Source organism: Pelobates fuscus, chromosome 2, assembly GCF_036172605.1.
Source record: "Pelobates fuscus isolate aPelFus1 chromosome 2, aPelFus1.pri, whole genome shotgun sequence".
Taxonomy (NCBI): domain Eukaryota; kingdom Metazoa; phylum Chordata; class Amphibia; order Anura; family Pelobatidae; genus Pelobates; species Pelobates fuscus.
Window position 1 is genome coordinate 182210637 of NC_086318.1, and position 24134 is coordinate 182234770.

A 24134-nucleotide genomic window follows, 5' to 3' on the forward strand; every position below is an offset into this window, starting at 1 on the left:
AAATTTTGTGAATAATATATATTTTTTATTTATTTTGTGAATAATATATTTTTTTTTTTTTTTTTTTAATATTTTAATCAATTTAGGTCAATTTTGTGATGTACCCAAAAAAATCTCCAGTATAAGATGGAGTTATAGTATTTTTTAATCAATTTTATGATCTACCTATGGAAAAAATCTCCAATATTAAGTGGAATTATATATATATTTAATATCCCAAATCAATATCCACTGATTTATTGAGATATGATTGGTGCCACAAAAGTGATTTAATGATAATTAATTTTAAAATTAGTGCATATTTTTGAATTTTTTTGAATTTTTGTGATGTTCCTATAGAAAAAATCTCCAGTATTAGGTGGAGTTACACATATATCTAATGTCCCAAAAAATGGGGTTATTTCCTAGCGTTTTATTATAAAATATAAGTAGAGTAATATTTTTAGAATTCCTACCTAATTGCAGAGTATAACAAATTAATACTCCCTAGTACGATTTTGACTAATGTACGTGATGAACAGTCCAATTGTGCATGTTCGTCCACATATCCCATATAAAACAAAAATATATATATTAGAAAATAACAGAAACCCAATAAAATAAGATACATAAAAAACTTAATCCAGAAAACAAACCAAGTCAATACCAATGTTGAGACCCTTAGGCTCTAGGGTTTTCAACTTGTGTATCCAGAAGGTTTCCCTCTGGGATAACTTCTGGATTCTATCACCCCCTCGCCAGAATGGAAAAACTCTTTCAATGCCCATAAAACTAAATTCCTGGAAAGAAAATGATGGACAATTGGAACAATGGGCCGAAACCGAATGAGTTGGGATTTTTTTCTTGATGTTATTTAAATGTTCAAGTATTCTAACCTTTAGAATCCTCTTTGTCCGTCCAACGTACTGTTTACCACACGGACATTGTAGTAGATAAACCACATAGTCCGTGTGGCAACTAATTTCAGATTTCACCTTAAAAATTTCCCCTGTGGTGTTACTATGAAAGGCCTTGGTTTTAAGTGATGATGTGATGGTGCAGGCTTTACAGGTTCCACAGCCTCTAAACAAGCCAATAGTTGAAGAAAAATGTGTATTAGGATGTTTAATGGCATAGCTGGGAGCCAATAGATTCTTAAAATTCTTATTCTTTTTGTAGATCACCATAGGGCGGTCTGATAGAGACTCTCCTAAAACTGGGTCTTGGAGTAGAATGGGCCAGAATTCCTGTAGACTTTTTTTAATTTTATGATGATCAGTATTATATTGGGTTATGAAAGATGATTTAAAGTTTTGGTTTGCATTCACCCTACTTTTGTCTTCTAACAAAGAACTACGCTGCACTGAGCTAATAGAACGGATTTCTCTATCCAGAGAATTTTTATTGTAGCCCCTATCGGTAAGTTTTTTCTTAATATATAATGATTGTGTCTTGAAATCCTGAAGGTTAGAACAATTTCGTCTGACACGTGTGAACTGGCTCCTGGCTATACCACGTAGCCATGGTTTGTGGTGACAGCTTCGTTGGTGTACGTAGCCGTTACCATCTGTAGGTTTGAAGAAACACCTTGTCTGTATTTTTTCTTGATCACAAAAAAGGACAAGGTCCAAAAAATGGATTTCATATTTATTCCATTCTGGAGTGAAAACCAAATTGTACTGGTTCCCATTCAGGTATTGAACAAAATCTTGAAAATCAACTGAAGACCCCTTCCAAATAATAATAACATCATCAATATATCGCCGCCATAGGACCAGGTTCTCCCTCCAGCCATGCCCAGACCACACGAAAAGTTCTTCCCATCTTCTCATGTAGGTGTTGGCATAGCTGGGGGCGAACCTGGTACCCATGGCGGTCCCAGTGATTTGTAAATAATAATCACCATTAAAGAAAAAATAATTGTGATCCAAAATAAATTGAACTGAAGACAAAATGAACTCTCTATGGCCTGTAGATAATGTATTGTCCCTGGACATATAGTGGTCGACTGACTCCAACCCCAAATGGTGGCTGATCACAGTATACAGAGAGGTCACATCCAATGTGGCCCAACTGTATTCCGGATTCCATTCGATGCATTCCAGCTCTTGTAAGAAGGATTTCGTGTCCCGCACATAGGAAGGTGCTCCCTGCGCGTACTTTTGTAAAAATGAATCCACGTAAGCGGATAGATTGGCTGTTAGTGAATTCACTCCACTGATAATGGGGCGCCCTGGTGGATTAGGGAGGCGCTTGTGTGTTTTGGGGAGAAAATAAAAAATTGGTATGACAGGGTTCTTTTGGAACAAAAATTCAAGATTTTTTTGAGAAATGATCCCATTGGTGTATGCCTGATCTAAAAGTCTTTTAAGTTCCGTATTAAAACGGAAGGTGGGGTCATTAGTTAGAATGGTGTAAGTACTTTTGTCCCCCAGTATATTGGCAGATTCTTCTAGATAATAGGAGGTGGTCATCAGAACTATGCCACCTCCCTTATCCGCCTCCCTAATTACTAAATCATCACGTTCAATTAGATTTTTTAAGGTTTTTTCCTCCCTCCTTGTAAGGTTAGAGTTTTGTGATCTTATCTTTTATATTGAACGACTGGAAAGTTTGATTCACCATATGCTCAAATGTCTCCAAAAAAGGACCCTTACTTTGTATGGGAAAAAAATGTGATTTACGTTGAAAATTATAACTAGAAGTGGTGGTTGGGGTGTTCAAAGTGTTGTCTGACCATGGTGGGTTTAGAAGAAAGTGTCTTTTGATAGTCAATGAGCGAATACATTTTTTTAGATCTATAAAGAGGTTGAAGTCATTGGAAGTTTTGCTAGGAGCAAACTTCATTCCCTTGGATAGCAGATCAATCTCCTCATCTGTTAGGGGAGTATTTGTTAAATTAAAAATACCTTTATCTATCTCCCTTTGTTCCAATGGATAAACAGCTTTTGATAGTGGCACTAATCCTCTGTTCTTACCCTTTTCGTGGGTGAGTTCTGGTACAGAGGGGCAAAACGATTGGTATGTTCCCAAGTTTCCATCCTTGGGCGGAAATAAGTGGTGATGGTCTTTTCCTTTGGACCCCGTGGTCTCCCCTGAAAATTTAATTCTCGGTCGTTATATTGTGTATTATTTCCATGAGTCTCTGTTTTATCCCTTGTAACTCGGGCATATGATTTTGAATTATGTGGCCTTTCGGGAGATTTATTCCTAAAAGGGTGAGGGTTCGTTGATTCTCTATTAGATGTCTCTTGATGGTCACTTGGTCGGTCATAATGGGATTTAGAGTAGTTTTTTTGTGTGGCCCTAGATTGGGAATAGGTTCTTATTCTATTAGAGGAAGGACGTTGATTATTTCTTTTATTGTTATTATGTGGCGGAGTATATAATCTCCTTCTGCGGATTTTATTTCGCATTGAAAAAGTTTCAGATAACTTGTCCTCCCTATCTCTACTATACTTTTTATTCTTTGTTTCTGCAATCTTTTCATCTAGTTTCTTTATATTATTATTAAGAGTTTCTTCTCTTTCTTTAAATTCTCTACTTTCAAACTCTGGTGGGGGATTTGTTTCCAAAACAAGTAACTCAGATTCTAGTTTATTTTGCATATCTTTCGAATATTTAATGATAAGTTGGATCAATTGGAATGAGCAGTTCATAAGGATCTCATCCCATTCTTGTAGAAAAAGATCATCCTCCATTCCAAACGCTGGAGTTTTATCTATCCTCAAACCCCTAGGGACAAGGCCCTCTTTGAGATAATTCTCCAGGTAGGCTACCTCCCACCACTTTTTTGTTTCGGCAGCTAGCAACTTCTCTTTCTTTTTAAAGAATTCGTCTAGCCCCTTGAAAGGTTGTGGTTTATCCCACTCTTTAAACATAGCCTCAAACTTCTTTTTTCGATTAGTTTGTAAGTTAGATAAAAAATTTACATTAGTAGCCATACTTTATCAGTTATCAATAGATATATGTGTAAGAAAAAAATGGGTAGAAAACAAGTGGTACAATACAATATACACACTACTATGGACAGTAACCGTAGTGAAATGTATAAAAGTACTTAACTTAATTGTAATACAGCCTCCCAAGATCGCTACCCAGAGAAGACACACAAGCGCCTCCCTAATCCACCAGGGCGCCCCATTATCAGTGGAGTGAATTCACTAACAGCCAATCTATCCGCTTACGTGGATTCATTTTTACAAAAGTACGCGCAGGGAGCACCTTCCTATGTGCGGGACACGAAATCCTTCTTACAAGAGCTGGAATGCATCGAATGGAATCCGGAATACAGTTGGGCCACATTGGATGTGACCTCTCTGTATACTGTGATCAGCCACCATTTGGGGTTGGAGTCAGTCGACCACTATATGTCCAGGGACAATACATTATCTACAGGCCATAGAGAGTTCATTTTGTCTTCAGTTCAATTTATTTTGGATCACAATTATTTTTTCTTTAATGGTGATTATTATTTACAAATCACTGGGACCGCCATGGGTACCAGGTTCGCCCCCAGCTATGCCAACACCTACATGAGAAGATGGGAAGAACTTTTCGTGTGGTCTGGGCATGGCTGGAGGGAGAACCTGGTCCTATGGCGGCGATATATTGATGATGTTATTATTATTTGGAAGGGGTCTTCAGTTGATTTTCAAGATTTTGTTCAATACCTGAATGGGAACCAGTACAATTTGGTTTTCACTCCAGAATGGAATAAATATGAAATCCATTTTTTGGACCTTGTCCTTTTTTGTGATCAAGAAAAAATACAGACAAGGTGTTTCTTCAAACCTACAGATGGTAACGGCTACGTACACCAACGAAGCTGTCACCACAAACCATGGCTACGTGGTATAGCCAGGAGCCAGTTCACACGTGTCAGACGAAATTGTTCTAACCTTCAGGATTTCAAGACACAATCATTATATATTAAGAAAAAACTTACCGATAGGGGCTACAATAAAAATTCTCTGGATAGAGAAATCCGTTCTATTAGCTCAGTGCAGCGTAGTTCTTTGTTAGAAGACAAAAGTAGGGTGAATGCAAACCAAAACTTTAAATCATCTTTCATAACCCAATATAATACTGATCATCATGAAATTAAAAAAAGTCTACAGGAATTCTGGCCCATTCTACTCCAAGACCCAGTTTTAGGAGAGTCTCTATCAGACCGCCCTATGGTGATCTACAAAAAGAATAAGAATTTTAAGAATCTATTGGCTCCCAGCTATGCCATTAAACATCCTAATACACATTTTTCTTCAACTATTGGCTTGTTTAGAGGCTGTGGAACCTGTAAAGCCTGCACCATCACATCATCACTTAAAACCAAGGCCTTTCATAGTAACACCACAGGGGAAATTTTTAAGGTGAAATCTGAAATTAGTTGCCACACGGACTATGTGGCTTATCTACTACAATGTCCGTGTGGTAAACAGTACGTTGGACGGACAAAGAGGATTCTAAAGGTTAGAATACTTGAACATTTAAATAACATCAAGAAAAAAATCCCAACTCATTCGGTTTCGGCCCATTGTTCCAATTGTCCATCATTTTCTTTCCAGGAATTTAGTTTTATGGGCATTGAAAGAGTTTTTCCATTCTGGCGAGGGGGTGATAGAATCCAGAAGTTATCCCAGAGGGAAACCTTCTGGATACACAAGTTGAAAACCCTAGAGCCTAAGGGTCTCAACATTGGTATTGACTTGGTTTGTTTTCTGGATTAAGTTTTTTATGTATCTTATTTTATTGGGTTTCTGTTATTTTCTAATATATATATTTTTGTTTTATATGGGATATGTGGACGAACATGCACAATTGGACTGTTCATCACGTACATTAGTCAAAATCGTACTAGGGAGTATTAATTTGTTATACTCTGCAATTAGGTAGGAATTCTAAAAATATTACTCTACTTATATTTGATAATAAAACGCTAGGAAATAACCCCATTTTTTGGGACATTAGATATATGTGTAACTCCACCTAATACTGGAGATTTTTTCTATAGGAACATCACAAAAATTCAAAAAAATTCAAAAATATGCACTAATTTTAAAATTAATTATCATTAAATCACTTTTGTGGCACCAATCATATCTCAATAAATCAGTGGATATTGATTTGGGATATTAAATATATATATAATTCCACTTAATATTGGAGATTTTTTCCATAGGTAGATCATAAAATTGATTAAAAAATACTATAACTCCATCTTATACTGGAGATTTTTTTGGGTACATCACAAAATTGACCTAAATTGATTAAAATATTAAAAAAAAAAAAAAAAAAAAAAATATATTATTCACAAAATAAATAAAAAATATATATTATTCACAAAATTTATTATTCTTAAAATTTATTCTTACGACATTGATCACATATTAACAAATCAATGAATATGAATATATATACGATATAGTCCAGTTGTGTATGTTACACTTTGTATATATGTTTTTTCCTGTTAAGTACATATACCCCAAAAAAAAAAAAATTTTTTTTCTATTTTGTTCATCTTTCACTTTAAGAAATAGTGTGTGTCACTGTTTAACATAGCAGACAATAAGTGATTGATTATGCAAACAATTGTTACTAATCTCACAAAAATATGCAATCAATAAGGTTATTAATATTATTTTCTCTTTAGTAGATAGAATATATTCTTTTTTCCGGTTATATATTTGTGCTGAATTACAACGAAGGTGGAACGCATATGAACCACTGGTGGAACGCAAATGGAACGCAAGTGGAACGCGGAAGTGCGGTTCAAGTCCCACTTCCGGTTCCGGTTAGCCGAACGCGCCAAAATTTGATTACAGCAATATGAAGGAGATAGAAAGCAGCTGTCCAGCTCCCTCATGGAACCTATCAAGCAACGGATACTGGACACCACCCACGGAACCACCAATGGACATAGGGAGTAGCCCTATTTAAAGAGGACTCGGGGATGGGGGGAATAGGATGTATTTTTCACATGCTGTAATTGCATATTGATTTTACTTTATTCTGTATACGGTCCCTGATGAAGTTCTTTGTAGAACGAAACGCGTAGGACCATACCGTTTTTCCTTTTAATATATTTTATATTGATGGTGATTATTCACTTTTAATCAATGAAAAACATCGTTTTCTACCATTACCCGTTTGGAGTCCTGAGCATCATTAAGGAAGCCGATAACGGAGCCAAGGGATTACCAACCCCCCTATCCATCCAGGGGAGGCACCCTATGAGCGATATATTCTACTCTATTCTGTGAGTGCATTTGTATTCAGCGCAAAAAAACGTGTTAACTGTGCTTCACTATTGTTGCATTTTTTATGTTCCTTCAGATTAACTTCCAGCCGTATCCCGAAGTTCTGTGTGTTTTTTTGGTTATCTTTGTATGAAAAGGTCGTCTTCTCTGGGTAGCGATCTTGGGAGGCTGTATTACAATTAAGTTAAGTACTTTTATACATTTCACTACGGTTACTGTCCATAGTAGTGTGTATATTGTATTGTACCACTAAACAGTGATCACTGAAACTGTTTGGGAGAACACCGGTCTCCTGGATTCTATCAGGAACAGTGGAGAGAATCCAATTGAGCAGGGTATGCTTTCAATGTTTATGCGAGTTGGGGAGGAGATTAATTGCGTTAGCTGCAAAGTCTTAAACAGCATGCAAGCATATTATTTTTAGGATTCAGCCAATTAATATTAAAATCTCCAAAGACCAACAGTTCATTTTTTGGGTTTTGAGATATGCTTTCACTAAGGAGATGGGCTATGTCAGATAGGGAATGCACTGGGGAGCTAGGTGGGCGGTAGATTCCTGCAACAATGATTGATTTACTGCACGGGATCTTAATTGTGCCAGAAAGGAAATCAAAGGTGGCAGAGGGGCTAAAGTTTTGTAAGGGGGTAAACTTTATGGCGTTGTCATCATAAATAACAATGCCTCCTCCTCTCTTTGCTCTGTCATTTCTAAAACAGCGGTGTCTGGTATTTTAGTCGTTAACCATGATTCTGAGAGCACAATGATTTTTGATTTGTAATGGGAACACCAGGCTTGCAGTACTTCAAGTTTAGGGAGTAAGCTATGGATATTGCAGTGCACAAATGAGAGGCCTTTTTTAGTTAGACATTATGTTGTTAAAATTTGCCAGCTTACATTTTTTAAGCTTTTTTGAAGTACTTTGGAAGTTTGGAAATTAATGTAGGTGTTTTTTTGTTATTGTTATTTTGTCTGCTAATGCCTTCAAAAATAAAATGATCTGTTTTTAATACTTTTATCTAATCTTAGAGACATATTTGGGAAACCCATCAATGGAAATGTAACCATTTCTATAAAGCCTTTGGATGATTATTATTATGGTATCGCTGTTAATAAAACATATGAGGTAAGACAATACCTGTTATATATTCTCAAATATTTGTCTGTCAATCTTTTATATCCTTTCTAAATTCCTTGAAAATTAGAGGAATATCCTAAACTAATGTAATGTTGTTTGAAGTAACCGTGCTACAAAACTTAACTGTTGATGACTAATAATTCATGTGCCTGCAGCCAGGATTCTGCCAGATAAGGATCAATATATTTTACATCAAAAAGGGGAATGTCATTGACAATTACAATAGGTGCATATAAATTATTTTAAACTGCATATACTTTAATACAATTTGGCAAAAAAAGTCAAACTTGATTGTCAGAACGCCCTGATTGGTCGGCTTACAAGTTGCATCGTGGGATAATTAATATTTATTTGGTCTTTTTTTGGAGCCGAAGATAGGATGAGTAAGAAGAAAGAAGACTTTAGATGGGTAAGTATTATATTTTTATTTACAGGTATTAGTTTAATCTGCCCCTCAATATATGTTAATTTTTATTGGTCAATGCATGCATATACGTTTGGAATACAGAAGATTGTGTTTGTATTGACAGTTAGTACGACATACATATAGGTATTACAAGAATATACATTTTCAATTTTTTATATCTGTTCCTTCGTCTTTCACATTTGCAGCTCAGGTGCTGGAAATACTGTTGAAGACAAAGCTTAGTCGTACAAGGCAATCTCTTGTTTCCTATATAGTACAACATTACACCTATCCCTTTTGGGAGGAATATGGACCATATGCATTGAACCTTTTATGTGAGAAAGTATGTAACAAATAAGGGGGGGATGAGAGATGGGGGGGTATTCAACTTGGATGAGAGACTCTTTGATTTGCGTTATTGTGGCTCAGTGTTCGTTATGGACATGCAGGAGAGTGGTTTAAAGATTTTTCCCACCTATCATATGCTCCTCCCATGTGTTTTTTGACTCTGAATTGCTTTGCGTATGTCATTTTGTATGCCGAATTTAGTTTTATTTGATTCATAAGGGCGTCTTGGTTAGGGGGTGATGTGTTTTTCCAGAACCTGGCAATGCACATAGCTGCTGATATAAGTACGTGGTATATTATTGCCCATTCGTCTTTAGTTATTGACTCTTGTGGGATAAATAGAATACAGAGTTCTAGGGTTAGTGATACTTGTGTCTGTATGGCATCTGTTATAAGGGCATGAACTTCCTTCCAAAATGGCTGTAGTGTGTGGCATGTCCACCAGATATGAGTCATGGTGCCAGGTACCAGCGGTACAACAGTTTGCGCTGCAGCTCTATGTGTGTTGCGCAGGAGCTGACCCCTTTGTGTGAGGAATAAACTTTGGACCAGTTGTCTGGTGTTATAGCTCTTTCTAATTCCTTGTGCCACGCTAGTATGTACGAGTCTTTCTCCTGATCGGATTCTTGGAGTAATGCTTTATAGCTTATAGAGATTAATTTTTTTTAGTGGCTTTTTATGGGTGCATAACTTCTCAAATTCTGATATATGAGTTACTAGTGTGGTGTTTAGTTTGGTGGGTTTGTTTTCAGTAAAGTAGGATTTTATTTGCAAGTAAGCAAAAATTAGTTTGTGCGGAATATTGAATTCTTGCTGCAGTTCGGGAAAGGGTTTTATGCCTCTATCTTTGAATAACTGCCTTATCTCTCTAATGCCCCCTTGTATCTGGAGTTGTGTGTTCCGTGTCGGTATGACTGGTTCCAAAGCTGCTATCGGGGCTGCCATCGGCATCGGAAGATGGTGCACCATCTGGTGTTTAGCTGCATCCCACTGTTGTAGGGTGTGTTATGATGTGGGCAAGAGGTGAGTAGTGTCTTGTCTATGGGATTTAGGTGTCCAGAATAATGAGTGTAGTGTTAGGGGTTTGGCCCAGTTGTTCTCTATTTCTAGCCATTGGGGCGATGAGGGGTGAGTTCTTAAGTGGGGTACAATCGTTAGTGCTGCCGCTTGTTGCCAAATCAGGGAGGCCCAAACCCCCGTGTGTTATTGGTCTCGGTTGCAGTTTTGTTGCCACTCTAGGTTTCTTGTTCTGCCATGTGAAGTTTATTAGCAGTTTCATTAGGCTTTTAATGTAGTTCCCCGGTAACGGAATTTGGAGTGTTCTGTACAAATATTGTAGTTTTGGCAGTAGGGACATTTTTACTGCTGCTATGGGTCCAACCCATGAGAGATTTTTTTTCCCTCCCAGGTTTCTAGTGTGGTTTTGAAGATCGTTGATAGGGGGTGGTAGTTCATTTGGAATAAGGAGGTAGGGTTCTTAGTCATTTTTATTCCTAAGAATGTGACATAGTTATCTCTCCAATCTAAGGGAAATGAGCTCTTGAGGCTCTCCAGATGTGTGTTGGTTATGTTGATTCCTAGGGCCTGTGTTTTGGTGACGTTTAGTTTGTAGTATGAGACTCGTCCATACTCTGTGATGTGGTGCATAAGATTTGGCAATGAGATGTGTGGCTGTTTGAGGGTGAGAAAAATTTCATCTGTGAAGATACTAAGTTTGTATTCTTTCTGGTTTAGTGGTATTCCATGGATTGCTAAATCCACCCTGATCTTGGCTGCCAATGGTTCCAATGTCAAAACGTATAGCAGTGGGGATAGTGGGCATCCCTGTCAGGAGCCATTGGTGATTGTTAATCTATTGGAGCAGAATCCTGCATTGAGGACCCATGCTTCCGGATTACTGTCCAAAGCCGCTACTTTGTTTGTAAACTGGTGGGGAAAGCCAAATTTTTCTAACACCGCTTTGAGGAAACTCCAGTTAAGCCTGTCAAAGGCCTTCTCCGTCTTACTAGAAGGCTGCTCATTCCCTTCCTTCTTATGCTATGGATCAGGTCTAAGACCTTCCGGGTGTTATCCGCCCCTGTCTTCCTGCTACAAAGCCCACTTGATCATCATTGATTAGTGTTGGTAGATCCTAGTCGATAGATCCTAGTCTGCGGGCATATATTTTAGCGTATAATTTAGCATCTGTGTTAAGGAGGGATATTGGTCTAAGGTTTGGGCAGTGGATCGGTGGTTTTCCTGGTTTAGGGAGTGTGATAATGTGTGTCAGCAGGAGTTCTGCTGGTAGCTCTTTGTCTTGGGTGGCTGTATTGAATAAGGATGCTAAGGGTGGGGCTAGTTTGGTTGCAAATTTTTTTATAGTATAGATTTGTAAAGCCACCTGGGTCTAGTGCTTTATTTTTTGGCAGGGTTTGTATAGCCTCTTCTACTTCTTTGGTGGTAACTGGGCTTTGTAGTAAGGTGATTTTGTCTTGGGTAAGTGTTGGTAATGGTATATTGTGTAGGTAGGACTCTATGTCGTGGTTTATTGGGGGAGTTATTTGGTCAGATTTGGTCAGGTTGTAAAGTTTGTCATAGTAGGTTGCGAATGTGTTGCTAATGTCTATGGGGACATCACTTTCTTGTTGTCGTGTGTGAATATGTGTGATATTTTGGCGTTTGCTTCTACTCGTTTAAGTCTAGCTGCCAATGTTTTGCAGGCTTTATTTCCCTGTGCGTAGTATGTGGCTTTGAGTTTGTGGAGCTTGAATCCTACTCTCTGCAGTGTGTGAAGTTTGATATTGTTCGCAGTTTCACTAATGGCCTGTTGCGTTTTTGGTGATGGGTGGGCTTTGTTCTCATTTGTTGATGTCACAGCACAACGGGAATCTAACAGGGGAAGAGGTGAAAGTCATCCTCCTCCTCCTCCCACGACCACGCCATATCTGCCAAGTGACCCTATGTAGGGGGAACAGTCTCTATTCTGCTCTGTGTCAGTGTGTATCAGGGATCCTTAGGATAGGGGTCAATCCATATCTGCCAAGTGACCCTATGTCTGGGGAACAGTCCCTATTCTGCTCTGTGTCCGTGTGTATCAGGGGCTCTGAGGACAGGTGTCAATCCATATGTCAAGGTATCAATATGTCAGGTGTCAATCCATATTCATTGTGATTTAGGAATGTTAGGTGATTTCTGCCCTTTATGGATTAAAACCAGACTCTGCATCAACTATGTAATTTTCCATGGGAGTTTTGCCATGGATCCCCCTCCGGCATGCCACAGTCGAGGTGTTAGTCCCCTTGAAACAACTTTTCCATCACTTTTGTGGCCAGAAAGAGTCCCTGTGGGTTTTAAAATTTGCCTGCCCATTGAAGTCAATGGCGGTTCGCCAGTTCGCGAACGTTTGCGGAAGTTCCCGTTCGCGAACCGAAAATGTCATGTTCGCGACATCACTAATCATAAACACTACTATAAAAGCATTGTATAACCATATTGCATCTATCATATGCATATATAAACGTATTGTGAGTAATAAGAAAAAACGTTTTCTTTTTTTTTATGTGATGTGGTGGTATGTTTGGTATATTCATTCACATATTTACGGCAATGTGCCATCTCGCGCCCCAGTACACCGAGGCTTTGTGATGTTTTGAGTGGCCTATGCCATTGTTGAGGGTACTTATGTGATCTCTGATGTGGGTCTGTAGTCGCCCGGAAAACTTTTACCTTGATATTTATGTATGAGTGATATTATAACACAGGTCATTTGCGCTTAGGATACACCTATATCTCACCCCATTTCTACAAGGGTTCCCACCTTCCCTGGTGTGTGTCCCTAGTTCTAGGGTATCCTCTGCGGGCGCTTCTCTCGTGAGTCATGGCTAGGCCGCAGTACCTGAGCATTTAGTTACAAATGCAGAAAGAAAAGTCCTGCGCTCAACTCCCATCACTACTGGGCGGCTGCAATGACTACAGTACACATCAGCCCCAATACATAGTAAAAACCAAAGAAAAACATGTTACTTGCGCTCTCTCCTTTATCCCTATGTATTTTTAAAACAAATGGAGGTCTTTTAGTTACCTCCAATGGCCATGAGAGGATTGAGCCCACCTGCCACATCAAGGCAGACCCCCCTAGGTGGGTCCTAACTCTAACCATTCACCTTGCTTCCTTGAGCCTCTGGCAAAAATCTCTAATGTGAAAATATCCCTATGTAAAAATACATAGGGATAAAGGAGAGAGCGCAAGTAACATGTTTTCTTTGAGCATTTAGTTGTTGTTGTAGTCCACCAGCTTGTCTTCGCCGCCGGCGGTGAACATGAACATCCCCGCTTATGTGTGGATGTATATATGTATGCCGGGCCGCTCTCCACGGGGCCTCCACTCACCCGTGGCACAGCCAGCCATTGTGAACCCCTCTTGTGCATGAGGCACGAGCCTGGTGCGCCTGCTTATGTGTGTGTGTATAGTGCTTCTAGTACAGCTGGAACATTGCGAGTAGTGTAGAAGTGCTATATTCACCTGTCCTGAGACCTTTAGATTGTTCTCATGGTGAGTATTTCAACTTGTCATAACTTAAACAAAACATTAGTTCAGTTCAACGAAAATCATGGATATCGCATGGCTTCCACACCATTTTAGCTGCGGTGATAAGTCCCGTAGTACAAGCCGCTGGGTCTCGTCCTTAGTCCCAAGCTTTCTTCCAGTCAGCTTGAAGCTTGGCTGGTTGGTGCTGGTTATCACTTCTCGATTGGGTGTGTGTTTGTAGTTGGATGCCCCATTTTCTCAGGATCTTCTTTCCTTCTTCAGGGGTGGTGATGGTGTTCATGACTCCATTTCTATGGATGAGCAGGCGGACTGGGTGACCCCATCGGTATGGTACTTCATGGTTGCGAAGTGCGTCTGTTATCTCCTTATATTCCTTTCGCTTTTGTAAGGTGCCTGCCTAAAGGTCTGTGTATAGCTGTATCGAGTTATAGGGTGCAGGGAGGTCTTTGCGTCGTCTGGAGGCTTGCATCAGCGCTTCTTTGGCATGAAAATAATGAAGATGTGTAAGTATATCTCTGGTAGCTTCTTCAGGGAAGAATTTTGCTTTTGCCACCCTGTGGGCTCTATCGATGAGCAGAACATCCGCTGTTAGGTCAGGGGCCAACACTTTAACATAATCTGTGAGGTATGTCACAATGTCTGTTTGTTTCACTGTTTCAGGTATACCCCTCAGATGTTTATTTTGCCTTCTCGATCTGTCTTACAGGTCCATAAGTTTATTTTGGCATACTCCAGAGCTTGTTCTAAATGTTGAACATGGTCCGCCATGTCGTTATGTGTCTCCGCGTATTCTCACATGCGGTGTTCCATGCGTGCTGTTCTGTCTCCCAATTCCTGGACATCTTTCCTCAGGTCTGAGATAGATTTATTTAAGTTATGTAGCAGCTTGTCGGACATTTCTTCCAGGCAAGCTTGGAGTATGTCTTGTGTGACTGGAAAGCCTCTTTCCCCAGGGGAGCTCTGCAGCTGCAGCATGTCGTCACCATCTTGGGTTGGTGAGCTCTGAATCTTAGGTGGTTGATTCCGGGCTGCAAAAAAATTAATTTTTGTTTTTTTTGTTCAGGATTCCTTTTCCCCCTGTGTTGGGCCATGTTTGAGGGGTTCTTTTGTACGTTTTGCTGGTCACTGTTGCTGGTTAAGTCACTAAAACTGGTGAGTTACTGTGTAAACCTATTGTGGACTAAAATTCTTATAAGGCTCAGTCACGGGCGTAGGAACCGGGGGGGATGAAGGGGACGCATCCCCACCGAGGAAATCAGGGGGGGGGGGCAGGTAATGGAGAAATTCCCCCCAGTTAAATTTAGCATATACTGTTTTGCAGAGGTAGCAGACAGTGGAGCAATAGCAATTGAACTTACATTGCATGTTCTCTGCTCTGCTCCACTGCCGCCACACTCTGCACAAGGGTGCCCACATGTCCCGGATCACCCCGGAATAGTCCCACATTTTGAGAGTCTGTCCTGGGTCCTGGGCACCCTCATTCTGGGACAATGTAGTGTCTTGAAATAAGCTGAACTGCACCCCGCCGCCACTGTCAATTTATACTATGCAATTGCATAGTAACTGTGTGGAGGTAAGTTAGTTTTTACCTGCCTCCACTGCTCTATTAACCCTGGTAAAGTAATGCTTGCTTAGGTGAAGGAAGGAGGAAATGTCTGTGAGTGACAGTTCCTCTAATGATAGGACCCTTTACTTTTAACATTTCTGCTTCTGAGAAGGTGAAGCAGCTGCAGTGAAGAGACTGCCTAACAGGTAGATTTAATTGCTTTTTTAAATAAATGAATTTATGTTTAATTGGGAGCCATGAATCTACAGAAACAAAAGTATACCACCAAGAAGTTAAACACCATTATAATTTATGTTTAACCTTATTATGGTCTTTTAAACTGTTTGCCTTTTTGGTTGCATTGCTGTTCAGTTTTGTAAAACGCTGATTCCACTACATTCCTGCACTACAAGCTCAGAGGAAGACAGCAGCTAGAGCTCACAGGGAGGGAGCCTGCTTGTGTTTGCATGGTTCTTTTTAGAGGGAAGTTCCTTTATGAGTTCCCCTGACAACACATCGTTAAAAGGGAACTGCTTACGGTTAACTTTGTGAATTTGCAACCTGAAAAAAACTCTGGAGGCAATGAGGAGCATGCAAGTCTTTTATTAAATGAATCATTCTTCAGGTAAAAACTAACAGCCCCATTTTACAGAAAGTCGTTTCTAAGAGCTTGGGATCCCTGGCAGTTTAACACAAATGCTCTTCTATTATATATTTAATTCATATATATTCATCATTCTCTCTCTCTCATGGCGGTGGAGCTGGAGGGACACTTGCATGATGCATTTTTAGAGGAACACTATAGAACTAGTTTTATTTATTTAGCTTGTTTTACAGAGCCAAGCTCAAGTCCATGTAGTTGCTTGATTCACCTCCCGCAACGTCACGTTGACGCTTCATTCGTCAAATCCTCATGCAGGAGCATTGGGGACTAACAATGCATGCATTGCAAGCGCTGCCCTGCTCCAATAAAATGGAGGTTAGCTGTGAGAACCAAGCTTGACTCAGTTCTTACATCAGAAGCAACACTAGTGCCTGTCAGGTAGCTAACTACTAGAGGCATAGTTAACTCTGCAATGTAAGTATGTTTTACACTACAGGGTTAAACCTGAAGGACAACTGTACCCAGTGATAGACACTTAATTGTTATGAAGTGGTCTGGTGCCTTTAGTGGTCCTTTATGAATACACATGCCCTATGTTCATCTCTCTCTTCCATCTCTCAACCTAGTCTATCTGTCCATCTTACAAACCCCACTGCTCACACAGTACTGTATCTTCATTGTAAGGGTGTATTTGTGTGCAGTGTCACAGTCTGGTTGTGATGGACCACCTGGCACCCCGACCAGGTACCTCCATCAATCGCTGCTTCCTAGCACTGACGAGTACCATAAGCACTGCGCTGGAACACCATAACCATTGCAAACCCCACGAACCGCCGCAGCTTTGTTGGGGTCTCGCCGTCTCCCACTCACCCTGGACCTAAGACCAGGATCCAGTTTCCAGTGGGAAGACCTCTCTTAGTCCAGAGAGTGTAGCAGGAAAAGCTCTTAGAAGAGCTAGTGATTATACTCAGGGGAGTATAGTGAATTTACTAATCCCCCAGAGTGTATGTAGTTCTCCAATCCCCCAAACATGAGCCGAAACTTCATGAAGGTGCAAGATGATCTGATCTTTAATGGTTCAGGTTGGCTTTTACACAATTCTTCAGGCCAGAGGAACACCCCCTGGACCTGATGGGGCACAGGAATACGAAGGACACAAACCAATCAGAACAAACATACCGTCTGTGACAGCACACAATTCCTCCATTCTGCTTGGGAGATAATTGAGTAAAATCCTGTAAGTAACTCAATTATCTCCAGGCAGAAAAAAACAAATTTTCACAAAGTTCAGAAACTACCCCAAAACATAACATACCCCCAAAAATTTTACATCCCCAGATAACCCTGATCTGGGTGAACAACATTCACAAATCACTCAGATCAGAGCAGGGGTTCAAAAGATTAATGGAAGTCTCATTTTGACCGGCCGCAAGCATGGTTTCATACCCAAAACAGTTCCAGAGAATCAGGGCTTGCGGCCGGTCTAGTTCGGTAGTTTGCAAACCAACAAACTACAGAATGGAGTCAATAGTCTTACCCTGGAGCTTGTTCCCTTCATCTAGACAAATGATCTCACCGAACAATGCCCTTCTAAACTGAATGGAATCGAACTCAGGCGATGATGGAAGTTCAGCGGTGTTCGGGAGTTTCTGTATCCGATTTCAGTTCCATGAGATTCATGCTCAAACACCGCTGCCTGTGTTCACGCGAACAAGATGGCCGCCACCTCATGGTTGTTTATAGGAATCGTGGCCACCCACACGAACAATTAGAACACTGCAGTGAGAAACGTTCCAAGTTGTTAATAGGTGTTAACAAGCTCCAGAGTGGTCTCTGTTCGTGAGGTTGTTCAGTAAACGAACCATATAGTCCCAATTGCACGAACAGAGCCTGTTTGAAGTATATTAGCCAGTTCTATTGCAGGGGCCATAGTCACAGGGTAGGAGGTGGGCAAACAGGCCACTCCAAAAACTTGAGCAAACTCACAGAAAAAGAGGAGTTTGTCACACTGGTTTACTGACTAATATCCCAATTGTGGTGAATTAAAATCCCAATGGCAAAATGTACGCAAACAAAGCTGATTTGGACAATTTGTTAACTCCGTAACAGTCAAACCATGGCTATTTCAGTCTTCATTTTGCCATATGGGTTTTAGTTCACTATTATTATTATTATTATTATGGTATTTATATAGCGCCATCAAATTCCGCAGCGCTTTACAATGGATGGACGAACAGACATGTAGTTGTAACCAGACAAGTTGGACACACAGGAACAGAGGGGTTGAGGGCCCTGCTCAATGAGCTTACAGGCTAGAGGGAGTGGGGTAAAATGACACAAAAAGGTAAGTAACAGTTGCAGAAGAGGAATCAGTCAGGAGCTATTAACAGTTTAATTGATAAGTTTTTATGAAGTGGGTTTTTTAACGATTTTTTTGAAGGAGTGGAGACTGGGTGAGCATCTAACGGAGGAGGGAAGCGAGTTCCACAGGAACACTACAGTTTGGACATTAGTGAATACCCTGAATATGAACAGATTGTTTATGTGTACGTTTGTGTGTGAATCCAGGGGAGGTATATGTGAGGAATGCCCATATGTTAATGTAGGTATGTATTTGTGTGTGCATGCAGAGTTGTGTTAGCATGCGTCACTCTGCTAATACCCCCTTGCTCCTCTTGTATCTCTCTGTCAATAGCAACCACCCCTCTGTTCTGTCAGTAACCTCCTTCACCTACCTTCTCACTGATGGGTGAGTAGAACGAGAGTCAGAGCCATGGGAGTGAAAATGCTAGAAGCACCAGTAGTGTAGAAGGCAGCAATAATATGTCATAACCTCATGTTCTATACCTTGCAGTCACAGCAGAGGATAAAAATTCCACAGGCAAGCTACTAGTTTGGGGCCCCCTTTATTTTCCACATAGGACTGTGTAGCAGAACCCCTTTGGCTGTCCAATATATTTCCTTTGTAACATTATTGTTGGAACCTAAGGGTTTTTCCTGTGCCTGGATTATACAGATTTGCATACAAACATATGTGGCTATACTTTGTTCGGTAAAAAGATGTACAAGTCTGCATGTGAACTGCTATATTCACCATCCGAACTGAAGTACCGAACAACCGTACCACCCTGGTGTGAAGTGTGGCTGTAATTTACCTCCCTGTATGCTCGTTCCATTCCCCTGGTTTAAACACACGAACGCTCTGCTGTATTTCCTGGGTGGCCACCTTTTCGGCAGCCGAACACGTGGTGGCGGCCATCTTAAACTCACAAACAGCAGTGTTTGGTTGTCGAGTGTCTGGAACTCAAATCAGACACTCGACTAACCGAACATCGCTAAGACCTCCAGGACTTCAGAAAGTGCAGATTAAAACACACGAACGGCCCGACGTTCGGTAGGATGAATCCCACAAACTAGGGGATTCATCCGACTGCAAACTCAACCATAGATGGCCTAGACTTTCGGGACTTTTGATGCACGAACAGAGACCGACCGCAGGGCCAAAACTCATGGAAATATTTTCGGCTACTTTACCCGTGCGGTCGGTCAAATCTTTGCTTCCTCATAACTCCTGAACCGCTGGTCTGATCTGGGTGATTTTTGAATATGTGTCTCACCCATATCAGGGCTACCAGGGGGGCACCACATTTAAAGGTGTACCTACCATATTTGGGGTACATCCAAGAATTGGGGAAAAGTATGTACATTATAATTATGTTAACTGTTAAGCTAAGGGGAGGAGATGTGTGGGAGGTAACGTCTATGTGATTGGTTACTGTAGTAATTATGGTGAGTACCTCCCTTGCATGGGAGAATCCCATAAAAGCAGGAATTGTGTCATTAAATTTCAGTTCTACTCCTGATATTGTGTGTCGTCCAGTGATTGGAACAGGTGATGGGATATTATTGGTTTGCCTTGCTGAATGTGCTTGTTACCCTATTGGATTTACTACTTGTCCCTGCATTATTCTAATATACCAGTGGAGTTAAGCTGTGGGAAATCAGCTCTCCGCTACAGACTGGTTAAAAGAACCAAGCAAATTAATGGTCCCCTGTCTAACCCTGAGCCCTTGGCTGATGTCAACAGTCACCTTATGGTTAATCCTGCTCTGACTCAACCTCCTGGCAACTAACTGCAGAGTCCTATGTATATGCAACTTTTTTTTTTTTTTTCTTAAGAGATGTCTAAGTAGCCAGTTAATGTTTGCAGAAATACTGATAAATGCACTGGCAGATATGTTTTTGCCAGACTCAAGTATACATTTGAATAAACGCACTTGTAAAAGTATACTAAAAAGAATATACCAGGCGAGTAAAATGCTATCCCCCCATATTTGTGGGGGTTCCTACGCCCATTGGCTCAGCAAACCACTGGATGGGGTTTATTAAAGTGATATTTAACATTATCTGTTGACCAAGTGTTTTCCTAGTTATTCCACTAGTACATCAGATATTTATTTCACTTCGACCAGCCAAAGACAGAATCTCACAGAACATGACAGGAGTTGTTTTGCAGCTGGGCTTGGCAACTTCTTACACTCATTTTGATATATTTCCAACAGAGTAACTTAAGTTTTTTGTATCTCTGATGTCTGCACCTATGAAGAATAAAAAAACAGAAATGATTTGTTTTTTCTTTATCGTGGAGTTAGAGAGTTAAAGCACACTCCAGATGCCTAAAGCACTAAAGCATGTTTAAGTACAGATTTCATATTATCTTGATACCAAAATAAGAATCCAAAGGCTTCACAGTATGGTGTGATAAGTAATAATTTATTGAGGATCAGAAGAACATGATGATTAAGGCTTGATGCCGAAATTTATGTGATCCTCAATAAGTTATTACCTATTGCACCACACTGTTAAGCCTTTGGATTCTAATTTGAATATTTCTAAGTGACCGTGGATCCCTTCCACAGTGCTCTAAGAGTGGTAACAGATGCCTGAGTACAACATTTTCTTTGGATTTGGTTATCATGTATCATATTATACCCACTGAATGTCAATCAGAGAACCAGTGCTGTTACATCCTGGTTGTTTAGCTCAGTTCAGCTAAACTCCTTGCAAAGACTATGTGAAGTCTCTGATTGGAGAAAGTCTTCACAGGGTTATGAGGTGATGATACGCAAAAGTATAAGACAAGAGATCTGCCACTTTTGCAAGCTGTTTTCAGATATATCCACAGCTAGAACAATGCATAACTAACATGCATAACTGGATTTTTCTGCTTGTTCTGCTATTTTTCGTGTGAGATTGAAAATCCGGTGTAATTCCTGCGACGGCAGTAGGTGGCGCTGTGTATGGAGAGAGACAGGGATAGGAAGCTGCATCTTTACCCAGCTTCTCTCTGAATCCGCAGAGGAGCAGCACATGCAGTCAGCAGAGACAGCCTACAGATCAGGGAAGTGAGGCATATGGGGGGGGGGGAGAGATAGTCTACAGATCAGGGAAGTGAGGCATATATGGGGTGGGGGGGCAGAGATAGTCTACAGATCAGGGAAGTGAGGCATATATGGGGTGGGGGGGCAGAGATAGTCTACAGATCAGGGAAGTGAGGCATATATGGGGTGGGGGGCAGAGATAGTCTACAGATCAGGGAAGTGAGGCATATATGGGGTGGGGGGGCAGAGGTAGTCTACAGATCAGGGAAGTGAGGCATATATGGGGTGGGGGGGCAGAGATAGCCTACAGATCAGGGAAGTGAGGCATATAGGGGGGGGGGGGGCAGAGAGAGCCTACAGATCAGGGAAGTGAGAGGGGGGGGATCCACCTACAGTTCAGGTAAGTGAGGGATGGGGGAGACGGCCTACAGGAAGGGTCAGCAAGGAGCAGGAAGGTAAAGTAAGAGAAGGAGCAGAAAGGAGAAGTAATATAAATGAGCAGAAAGGGGCAGAAAGGAGTGGGAAGGGGCAGCTAAGAGCACAAAGGTGAAGTAGGAGAATGAACAGACATGAGCAGGAAGGGTCTGCAAGGGGCAGCAAGGAGTAGGAAGGGTCTGCAAGGAGAAGGAAGGGTAGCAAGGAGAAGGAAGGGACAGAAGGAGCACAAAGGTAAAGGAGCAGAAAGAATCAGAAGGAGCACAAAGTAAAGTAGGAGAAGGAGCAGAACAGGGTAGCAAGGAGCAGAAAGGGACAGCAAGGAGCACAAAGGTAAAGTGGGAGAAGGAGCAGAAAGGGAGCAGAAAGGTAACGGAGCAGAAGGAGCCAAGGAGGAGAGAAGACTGTGTCAGAAGAAAAAGAAGACAAATGTGTCAAATAAAGGAGAAGAAAGGGAGATTGGAGCAGGAAGGATAATTGAAGTGAACCCTCCACTTTATTCTGGACAGCACATCATAAGGCTTTGGTACCTGGGTCAGGCAGGGAAACTCTGGACCGTCTCATCTCCCCAGGTAAAAAAAAAATATCAGTGTTAATGTGTTCACTTTTATTTACTGAGTGCCAGGAAGCACAGAGTGCCACTGGGGAGGGGTGTTGCTGATTGGCTAGAGCGGTCAGCTGGCACTCTAAGACAATCAGTAAAACATTTTTATGAACTGGGAACTAGCGATTGACTTAGAGCATCAACTGACCACTCTAGCCAATCTGTAGCACCCATGCCTGACGTCAATCTGCACTTACTGACACTCCGTTTCAGAAGCCGAATACCACTGAGCGACCTGGAAATCTGGAGCTGGAGGAAGCCTTTGGAATTAAAACATTTGAGAGCAGTTTAACCCTTAAAGGAAAGAGAGCACCCAGGGGCTTCCTGGCATCATAGCATTTTAATTTAGATGAAGTTGTTATGGTGACCAGAAGGTTCCTTTAATTTGCTTAAAGGAACACTGTAGTGTCAGGAATACAAACATGTATTCCTGACACCATAGTTGTGAAAACGCTATTCACACTGGCTTTTTGTGATAATGACTATGCTCCTCCCCTTCATGACACTGTCAAAAAGGGACCAAGCATGGATGTCATTATAATTATGCCCCTCCCTGGAAAAATTCCTGCGGACGCCCATGATAACTAAGTGCATCCATGTTCTCATTGAGGTATATCTAGTAACCAATGATTTGTATTTATTTATTAACTTTTTGGTTTGGGGCAGTGGAGTGTACCTCCTGGCAGCAGGAGCTTGAAACTGTGTGTGCCTAATGCATCCACCCATAGGCATAGTGCCCAAAGTACTCTATAGTCACCAAAACAACTAAATCACTTTATGCAGCCCTAGGCACACCTCATTGCATGTGACGTACACAGCCTTCCTAAACACCTACTGTAAAAAGAAATGTAATATTTACCCTTCCTTGTTTGCACATTATGTTTAATTTAGAATTTATTATCTCCTGCTCTGTTAATAGCCTGCTAGACCCTGCAGGAGCCTCCTGTATGTAATTAAAGTTCAATTTAAAGAGCAGAAGAAAAAAAGTTGGCTAACATATTTTTGAAAATTAAACCATCTAGGCTGTATCAGTTACAGTCAGGGGAGGTGTGGCAAGGGGGGCAAGGGCTGCATAAACAGGAACAAAAGGGATTTAACTCCTAAATGGTAGTGAGACTGCAGGGGCATGATCTATACACCAATACCACTTCATTAAGTTAAAGTTTTTTTTTGGTGACTATAGTCTCCATTTAACATGCTATGGGTGCTGACACCAGATATAAGTTTGCACAAAACAGTTGTGTAGCGGCTGCAGTTAGGAATCTATCCCAATGTTGGACTACATGTAAGTTTTATAGTTTTTTTTTTGATATCTTCATTTTATGAAAAGGGGGGTCCATTAATCTAAATCAGCAGTTCCCAACCTGTGGTACTCGTACAACAAGGGGTACAATTCAGTGCCCCTGGGTGTACGCAAAAAAATTACTGCACAGGCTGGTAACTGCTGCCTGAGTATATCCCTTGGCCCATGCACTTTGGGCCGCCCGATACACATGTGCCTTCCAGAGTCCGGGCATGCTCTGTGGCAAATTAATAGCGCGACCGGACATCTGTGTTCCTGCAGCAGTAACAGGTTGTAACTACTTCCTCCCAGCTCGCACAAAGAGCTCACCGCACGGGAGAGGAGGGGGTGGGCCAGGCAGAGTGGACCGGGAGAGCAGTAGGACCCCAACTCCCACCAGACCCAGCCAGCCATAATAAATAGAAGAGAGAGGCAGCGCTAATTAACCAGCAGGCAGCAACCCTGAGAAAAGGAATCCCTCTAAACTCTTTAAAACAAGATAACAGCAAAATATAAAAAAGGGCTGCGCCACATTAGATAAACAATGTCCAATTCCAATAGTGGAAATAAATATAAAAGAATGTCCAACCTAAATGTTCTCACTGTCGTTCTAAAGTGTTGAATAC

General features: G+C 41.0%; 1 protein-coding gene across 1 annotated transcript in view; it reads left to right on the plus strand.

Annotated features, from left to right (window-relative positions):
• The window catches only part of LOC134586246 (CD109 antigen-like), a 322921-nt gene that overhangs the window by 94332 nt on the left and 204455 nt on the right, over positions 1-24134 (plus strand). Inside the window, exon 8 of the mRNA XM_063441739.1 lies at positions 8266-8362. Within this exon, the coding sequence (XP_063297809.1) occupies positions 8266-8362 (97 nt within the window). The remainder of the gene's footprint in view (positions 1-8265; positions 8363-24134) is intronic.